The 10077-nt window shown below is 35.9% G+C and overlaps 1 protein-coding gene across 1 annotated transcript; it reads left to right on the forward strand.

Annotated features, from left to right (window-relative positions):
* Nucleotides 1-7940: 7940 nt before the first annotated feature.
* On the forward strand, nt 7941-8861 carry LOC141508836 (olfactory receptor 9G4-like). The gene has a single exon (XM_074217808.1). It carries the CDS (start codon nt 7941-7943, stop codon nt 8859-8861), a length of 921 nt encoding a protein of 306 aa, XP_074073909.1.
* The last annotated feature ends 1216 nt before the right edge of the window (nt 8862-10077 follow it).

Raw genomic sequence — 10077 nt, forward strand, 5'->3', positions numbered from 1 at the left:
TGGGCTCATATCTAGTCACTAACCAGACCCTTGGAGTCCTGACTCTGTGTATATGGCTAGAGACCACCACCTCCCATTCCACTCATTCCCAATTCCTATGATATTTCCAATTCCCAATATCTTAAAATAGTGACATTAACAAAATAACAAAAAAACAACTGCTAACTCTCACTGCCTTCTATTTTCATGTCCTCTCTTCAGTTCAACTGGAAACACTCAATCGCAATTTCCATTATTGGCAGCAAATTCCCCAGACTGGACTCCCTACAAACTGCCTTTCTGGTGATGAGGTGGATGCTGCCGCCAAGTATGTATTTAGACGACTTGTTCACAAGAGCTACCAAGAAGCAGAGATACAGCTACTGAAATCCACATTTTCTTCACATCCAACAGTTATGAGCAGTGAGACTATGGAAGCATTGTGTAAGTTTTGTGAGATTCAACTTGCTCCTTGTAGGGTGGGGGAATGTTACCTAGAGGATAGGACTAAGGACTAAGTAATATGATGTATTACTGCACTCTGTATACCACAAAGCCCCTTTTGAATATCAGCTTCGTTATTATAAGTTTTTCAAGGACATTCTATAGTGATGATGACAATAATACTAATACTAATAATTACTATAAATACAATTATTAATCAAAAGAGCTGTTTGTAAAATAAGTAAACTTCAAAGTGCTACATAGTTATCCATATAAATAATCACATTTTAAACAATTATTATCTATATAGCACTTTGAAGTTTGCAGTGCTTTAGAAATTTTATGTGAATTTTATCCTCACAACAACACTGGAGGGCAAGGACTATCATTATTCCAGTTTTACAGATGAGGAAACTGAGGAAGACCAAGGTAAAGTGAATTGCCTAGGATCACATAGCAAATGTATATGGGAGGCTAGAATTGAACTCGGATCTTCCTGACTCCAGGTCCAGCACATTATTTATTGTATTTTCTAGCTGTCTATACAATAGGAGAAGTAGATCAGTCTTGGTATAACTTCTAAGTTTTAGATGGATGCAAATAGCAAAACATGATGTTACATTAGCTTTACTTCCAGCCAGCTTCAATTTCTGTCTCAGATCATTTGTTTGGAGGGTAGTGTTTGTTGCCACTAGCAACATAGAGGGAGCAGATCCCCAAACATCACATTTTGGAGTATATGAACTAAAAACAGCCCTCTTCCCCAAAATGCCCTTTTCCTGGGTCACATAATAGGTTCCATCCAAATCATGATCTAGGTATTGTCCTCTTTTTGCAAGTAATTTGTCTTATTTGCCCTTCTCAGCTTACTCTTACCATCCTTATATCATACTCCTTTTCTATGTCCTTCTGTCTCCCTCCTTCTTTGCTTCTCTTCACCCTTGCCTTCATATCTCCTTTTTTCCTTTTTCTCCTTGCCATTTCCTTTATCTTCTCTCCCCCTTATCTTTATTCCTTGCCTTTTCTCTCCCTTCCTTTCTTCATCCTTCCCTTCCTTCTCCTCTACTTCTCCTGCATCCCCTCATCTTCTACCTACTAGATTTTATATATATATATATATATATATATGTATATATATATATGTTTACTACACTCCACTATCTCTCTCTCTCTCTCTCTCTCTCTCTCTCTCTATATATATATATATATATATATATATATATATATACACTACTCTCTCTCTCTACATATATATATACACTACTCTCTCTCTCTCTCTCTCTCTCTATATATATATATATATACATATATATATATATACACTACTCTCTCTCTCTCTCTCTATATATATATATATATATATATATATATATATATATAGAGAGAGAGAGAGAGAGAGAGAGAGTAGTGTAGTATTGACAGACTAAGACTAACTACATTAATTATTTTGGGTTTGTTTCTCTTTCCCTTTTGTGCATTCCATTTTCTATTCAAATCGACCAATTTACTGTTTCCCCAACCTCAGGATTTCCCCTTCAGGTTCTTTGTCTTTGCATTGACAATGCCCTACATGGAAGCAATTCCCTCTCTTCTGCTACTTAGCATTCTTTACTTTTTCTTTCAATAAAATTAAGTGTTTTTATTAATCTGTCCCTTCCTTTACTCCTTGCATTGACCCAATTAAAAACCAAAAATTCCTCAAAGTAAATCTACATAATCCAATAAAAACAAATCTCCACATTAGCCATAGCTAATGATATCTGCTCTTCTGCATCTTAAGTTCATCACCTCTTTGTCAGAAAGTGAATGATGTGTCACATCTTCATGGGTTTCAGTTGTCTCAATCAGTTCTAAAGTCTTTCAAACTTGGTTTTGTTGATATAATGTATAGAATCTTCTTCATATATGTACATATATAGATACCCTACATTTATTTATCTAATAGAACTGCAGATATAGATGATAGATATATAGAGATAGAGATAGAGATATAGAGATGATAGATAGATATAGATGATATAGGTATAGATATAGGTATAGATATAGATGATATAGATAGATATAGATATAGGTATAGATAGATATAGGTATAGGTATAGGTATAGATATAGATAGATATAGATATAGATATAGATATAGATATAGATATAGATATAGATATAGATATAGATATAGATATAGATATAGATTAGATATAGATATAGATATAGATATAGATATAGATATAGATATAGATATAGATATAGATATAGATATAGATATAGATATAGATATAGATATAGATATAGATATAGATATAGATATAGATATAGATATAGATATAGATATAGATAGACACACACATGTATTTGGAGGGAGGAGAGAGAGAGAAACAGAGAGAGAAAAGTTAAACACCATTTATATTTAGTTTTCTTTGTCATACTATGTATTTTATTTTTTTTTCACTTAAAAATTTATTTTGATATCACTATAAGTTTCACCAGACTGGAAAAGGGATCAACGACACAAAAGGATTAAGAAGCCAAGAGAAGATCATCTTTAAGGTTTGTTCCATATCTGATGATAGTCCTAGGACTAAAAGTAGAGACACGGATACCTAAGTTTCACTAAAACATTAACAAAAACCTTCACAGTAGAGACCCTCACTGAGAAGATTGGGTGGTTTTAGGGAAACAAGAAGTTGGCAAATTTAAATAGAAAATGGAGTGCAAAAAGGGAAAAGAAAAAAGACAAAAATATTTAATATAATGAATCCATTTTAACAATACATGTGTTGGGTTCAGAACTAACAGAACAGTGATTAGTGAATTGACTTCAACCTGGATCCAATTCTCTACTAGTGTATTTCAGATAGCCAAGCTCAGTTCTGTCCAGTTGTTGGTGCTGATTGAGATTTTTCTCCGATTTGTGGGTTACACAAATGCTAGATTGTCTAGAGAAGGGATTGTGATGGAAGTTTTCGTGGAATTTTTTGCCCAAAATAAAAAAAGAAGGCTTTCCAGAAGTCTAAAAATAAAATGCATTATCTCATAAGAGAGGGATTTTTCAACTAAATTAACTATTTTTTTTATCTTTTGTATACAGTCCTGAGCTAGATTCTAGGGAAGATTGAATATTTAGATAAGAGAGATGCCATGAAGTCAAATAATTTAAGTTGGAGACATTATAGTCCATCTACATACATCTATAAGGCATACACAGATAATTACAAGCATATATATATATATACATGTAAATAATAAAAGAAACACGAAGTCCTAATGTATGTTTATATATGTATGCACAAATCTACTTATATATGCAAAAGGTATATGTAGACATACATTGACATACATGGGTGTGTATATGTTGTTCAGTCATAGTCATGCATGACTCTTCATGACCCTGTGGACCATAGTACACAACAGATCTGTCCCTTCTTTTACTCCCTGCATTGACCAATCCTCCACTATCTCTTGAAGTCCTTTCCAAGTTCATGTTTGCTGCTTCCAAAATATTATCTCTCCACCTGAGTCTCTTCTTTCTGCCTGCAATCTTTCCCAATTTCCCATCTTTTCCAATGAGTCCCATCTTCTTATTAAGTGGTCAAAGTACTTAAACTTCAACTTCAGTATTTATCATTCCAATTTATAAACTGAATTAATCTTTTAAAAAATTATATAGACTGATTTGGTCTCCTTCCTGCCCAAGAGACTCTCAAAAGTCTCCTCCAGGACACAAATTTAAAAGCCCTGGTTCTGTAGCACTCAGTTTTCCCGACAGTCCAACTTTTGTTTTTGTTTTTGTTTTTTTATTTTTCGTTTGTTTAGTTTTTGCAAGGCAATGGGGTAAAGTGGCTTGCCCAAGGCCACACGGCTAGGTAATTATTAAGTGTCCGAGGTCAGATTTGAACTCAAGCACTCCTGACTCCAGGACCTCTACCCACTATACCACCTAGCTGCCCCTCAGCCCAACTTTCACAGCCATAATTGCTACTAAATATTTAAAAAAACCCTCAAAAATGCAACTTTGAGTATCCACACAGACATAACAAATATTTTCTGGATACTGATCTGTGCACTTTGGAATAGGAATTAAAAATAAAATCTGTGCCCTCAAAAAAGGGACCCAACATATACAGAGATATTAAAATGCGAGTACCTTAAAAGCAGGTTGTTTTTCCTTTTTTTGTATGCTCAGGATACAATATTAAATGTGTGGTCATTGCTGGATATAATATAATTTGAGAAGAAAGTACATTTATAACCAGTGGATCCAGGAAAGTCCATGGGGTATAAAAGAGTAGGAAATGATTACCCAACCAGTCCTACCTCTAGCCAGGCAGTAAAAAAAAAAAAAAAAAATTGTTACACACAAGGAGATCTGAATGTGGAAATAAAAAGTATCTACATCCTGTGATCTTTTTATGACATGGATGTCTATTTGAATAGAAGGAGGAACAGGCCAGTGACTTGGAAAATAAGCATCTGGAGTCTTTGCCTGGCTAGAGATGATTCAGCAAGTTGAGTTTCAGTTCCCTATCAAAAGTTCTTTTTAAAGGATTTTCTCCTCAATCTCTGACTTCCCCGGCAACACACACACACACACACACACACACACACACACACACACACACACGCAGTCACTGATCATATTATCAGTATTGCAGAACCCTTAAGAGACAATGCAACCAACCATTAGCAGATATATACATCAGAGTATAAATGTGGACCCAATGGTCATATGAAGAAGAAAGAAACTTCATAAAGGGTGAATCTTTGCAGCAGAGAAAACTACCAAATATGAAATGAAGAAATGAGAAGATCTGGGCAGTCTAAATGAGTGGCTGACCCAGTAGATGACCCACTGCATCTATAGGATAGCTAGGGGATGGAGCAAGAGATGGAGCACTGGATTTAGAGTCAGGAAGATCTGAGTTTAAATCATGCACTACTATGACCCTGGAGAAATCAAATAATATCTATTTGTCCAGTTTCCTCAGTGCCTGATGCATAGTAAGGAATGATTATGCTATAGAAATTGTGAGGTTTGAATGAAGGATGGGTAATGGGAGAAAAATAATGGATTCTGTTTTGGAAAAATTTTACTTGAACTGATAATAGCACTTACGAGTGTGTTGGTTTAGGTCTAGAATTCAAGAGAAAATTTAGGACAAATAAACATTCTAGACACAGGTAGAATGGTAGCCAAGACAATAAAGAGAGAAAGAGATTTAGGAAAGTAGCTTGAATAGGAGGCAATGCCAAGTGACAATTTTTTTGTTTGTTTTGTTTTAATAGAATGAAAATAGATGATCTAGGTGATTTTGTTACTGTAGCACTTCACTTTGCTTGAAAAGGGCTGAGTTCCAATCATGCATTGACTGTGTAACCGATAGTCTTTAACCTGTCACACTTTCATGTTCCTTATCTGTAAAATGGGGATGATAGTAATATAAATCATAGAGTAGTTGCATCAATGAAAATCATGTGTGTAACAATTTTTAAGCCACAAAATACTTTCTAAATATTAGTTATCATAATCATTGCTACTGTTACCACCACCACCATCACTACTACTACTACTACTGCTATTACTATTACTACTACTACTACTACTACTACTACTACTACTACTACTACTACTATTACTATCATCATGATTGCCAATACTACCTGTACATATTTGTAGGAAGCAGGGAAGGAGTAAATGGAATAGAAGGGATAAGACATAATTACATTTATGTATGTATTTGATAATGAAGTGATGGAAGGTATAAGGTGATTTGTAAAACTTAACTTGTAGTATAATTATGAACCATACTCCTGCTGCTACTAGACAAGTCAATAAATGTTTATTAAACATTTACTTTGTTTTAAGAAATAAACTAAATGCTAGGGAACTAATATAAGAAAGTGTCATTGGTTGCCATCTAAGATCATACTTTTTTTTGGTTTTTGCAAGGCAATGGGGTTAAGTAACTTGCCCAAGATCACACAGCTAAGTGTCTGAGGTCAGATTTGAACTCAGGATCTTCTGCCTCCGGGACTGGTGCTCCATTCACTGCACATTACCTAGCTGCCCCTAAAGAACATACATTCTAATCAGTATAAAAAAACAGCACATAAGAGGTAGCTGACATGTGGGAACTGGGGAGAAGGTACCAATACAGAGTATAGTATGAATGTCTGGAGAGTCAGAAGATCAGAAGGGTAATGATTGGTCTGGGTCAGTCCTTCCGTGAAATGGTTATTGAAGGAAAAACTCATCAATGCACAAAAGAGGTACAGGGTTGGAGAGATGCTTCAGGATGACAAGAACATAGAGAATGAGGGAACTTCCAGGCTAAGAAAGCAGCTGAAGAATGGAGTGAAGTCTAGAATCCAAAGCAAATATGGGAGAGAAAGATGATTTCATCAGAGATGGAAAACAATGTACTAAATGAAAGGAAAACATTATCACCCAGGAATCCTAGATATTGTGATGTTGGGGTAGGACTTCAAAGGATGATTATAAATCCATCAGGAGGGCCATCTTTGTTTGTTCCACTCCATATTAGGCTACTGGACCCAGATGGCTCCAGAAGAGAAAAGTGAGACTGGTCACTCCCTCACTTGCATGTTATGGCATCACCTTCCTGATGTCATGGTCCTCCTTAAGAATGAATGACAAACAACAAACTCAATAGATAAGAAAGGGAAAGGAAGGTATCATAGACACAGGTAACAGGATTCTGCTGGAGGTGACCCATGAAGGTGATGGTATAAATGAACTTTAGTTAGTAATTACCCTCTCTACCTTCCAGATAAATACACTTTTCCTTTTCCTTTAGTTTGAATATCATGTTCAGACCACATCTGCAATATATCATCTTCTATTCTGAGCAAAGAATTCTAGAAGTTTATTATTAAGCTAGAATGCATTCAGAATAGTGTGACAATGTAAGGGAGAGATCTTGAAATTTCCTTATTGAAAAATTGTTAAGGGAACCATGGTTCTTTTTTAGCTTATAAAAGAGATCTCATTGTGGAAGAAATAATTGCCTTTAAGAATTCAAAGATTGTTATGTAGAAGAAAGATGATAACATATAGAACTAGGAAGGATGGCCAAGATAAAGTTGAAATTAAGAGCTTCCAATTCCAAATCTATTGTTCTTTCTTCTGTGTCATGAAGCTTCATTTTGTTTCCAGGGACATAATTGTATGCACATTTATAGGAGAAAGTTTTTGGATAGATAAAGGAAAGAATTATGAAATATAGTAGAATTCTAAAAAATAAAATAGATGACTACTTACTGGGGGAATCTACCATTTGTAGGAGGGTAGGTGTTATGGAATAAGTGAGCTCTTCACAAACTCTTGATAGTCTACATTGTAGGAAGGACTTTGCTTAAAAGGAAGTAAGTAAACAAACATTTCTTCCAGTTCTTAAGATTTTGTGATGTTATTCCTGGCCCCTCATTTCCTTCCCAGAATTCTGCTAATGTACCTGTTCCAGTGCATCCCCTATGGCTGATAGACTTTTCATAGGTCAGAAAATGTTCAATTGCACCAGGGTTTCTGAATTCATTCTCCAAGGCTTCTCAGTCATCCCTGAACTGCAGACCTTTAGTGCTGCCATCTTCCTTTTCATCTACATATTCTCTGTGCTTGGAAATATCTCCATCATCACAGCAGTGAATCTGGATTCTCATCTGCACACACCCATGTACTTTTTCCTTAAACATCTATCATTCATTGACATGTGTTCTACCTCCACAACATTGCCCCGGGCACTCTTTGCCGTCCTGGCTGACTCAGAAGTGATCTCTCTCCCAGGATGTGCCATTCAACTTTTTGTTTTTGTCTTCTGTGGGGCTACTGAGTGTTTTCTCATCACCTCCATGGCCTATGACCGCTGTCTGGCCATCTACCGGCCTCTGACCTACGGGGCCACCATGACCCAACAATTCTGCTTTGCCCTAGTGGGTGTGGCCTGGATGAGTGGGCTCCTCTTCTCCTCTTTCCACACAGCCAACACCTTTACCCTATCTTTCTGCTGCCCAACAGTGGAACATTTCTTCTGTGATATCCCACCGCTCTTGCGATTGTCATGCTCTGACCCTCACCAACATGAGGCAGCCGGATTTGTTGTTAGTGGCTGTGTCATCATGAGTTGTTTTGCACTTACTGTTCTCTCTTATATCCGGATCCTGGCCACAGTGGCCCATATCAAGTCAGCAGAAGGTCGACAGAAGGCTTTCTCCACCTGTTCCTCCCATCTCATCACAGTAATCCTCTTTTATGGCACTGGTAGTTCAGCCTATATGAGGCCTGCTAATGGCTACTCTCCACTTCAAGGGCGTCTAGCTGCCATATTTTATTCTATCCTCACACCTACCCTGAACCCCATTATCTATAGTATGAGGAACAGAGATATGAAGGCAGCCCTAAGAAAACTTTACATTCATGGACCTTGATGAAGCTCAGTCTTGGAAGGAAGAGGAAAACAGATCCCTAGGGGCACATTCTTCTACTCTCCTTGTGGAATGGCCAATGTTGTACCTTGAGGGTCATCATTAATATGATTTTATGATCCTAACCAAAATGTTTCTTCTCATCTTCCAAATGAGATAAGAACTCTTGCTCTCTAGCTCATGGACCTATAAGAAATGATAAGACTTCAAAGCATAAGGAACACATTATTTCCTAAATATAGCTATGTATTCCAGTCTGTGAAGATCACCACTTCTTGCTATAGTTGACAATCTCTATGAGTTTCTGTAGCTTAAAAATATGAATTTTTAAGTGTCAATTATTTAGCTATTCTTAGCAATGATCCAAGGAAATTTCCAATGATTGATGATGAAAAATGCTTTCTATCTCCAGGGAAAGAACTGATGAAGTTTGAATTTAGATTGAAACATACTTAGAGAAAACTTTCTTTAGGATTCTTTTGTGTTTTCTTTTGTGAAATAGATAACATGGAAATGTTTTGAATAATTGTCTTCTCAAAAATTAAAAAAAGGGATTGTTAAAATTTTTTATTTACATGTAATTGAGAAAGAACAATAAATGAAAAAAATGAGATTATTAGTAAGAATAATCACAGACTAGTTACATGAATCAAAGGAAAAGAACAAATAGCTGAAACATTTAAAGGAAAGGATAACAAGGTGACAATGTTGTCCATCCATAGCACCAGAACTATCATTAACTGAGGACTATTTATGGATCATCTTTCTTGACCTCTCTGTTGATCACCTTCTTATCCTCGATCTTTTCTTTCCTTTAGGCTTGCATGATACTTCCCTTTCATGGTTTTCTTCTTATCTGTTTAACTATTCCTTCTTAGTCTATCTTAATGACTTTTAATCAAGATTGTACTTACTGATCATGGGTCTTTCCCAAGACTCTCATCAACTCCAATGGATTGATGAGTCTCTCAAAATGATAATTCTCAGGTCAATTTATCTAACCCTAATTTTTTTTTGACCTTCCATTCTATTATAACTGTTTATTGGACTGATGGTACTCCACATTCCATAGACATATCAAACTGAAAATGTTCAAAACAGAACTCATTATCTTTTCCCCAAAACCCACACATCTTCCTAGTCTCACTATTATTGTAGAGGGAAACGACATTCTCCCAGTCATCTAGGCTTGCAACCTAGGCACCATCTTTGACTCCTC

Source organism: Macrotis lagotis, chromosome 1 (genome assembly GCF_037893015.1).
Source record: "Macrotis lagotis isolate mMagLag1 chromosome 1, bilby.v1.9.chrom.fasta, whole genome shotgun sequence".
Classification (NCBI taxonomy): domain Eukaryota; kingdom Metazoa; phylum Chordata; class Mammalia; order Peramelemorphia; family Peramelidae; genus Macrotis; species Macrotis lagotis.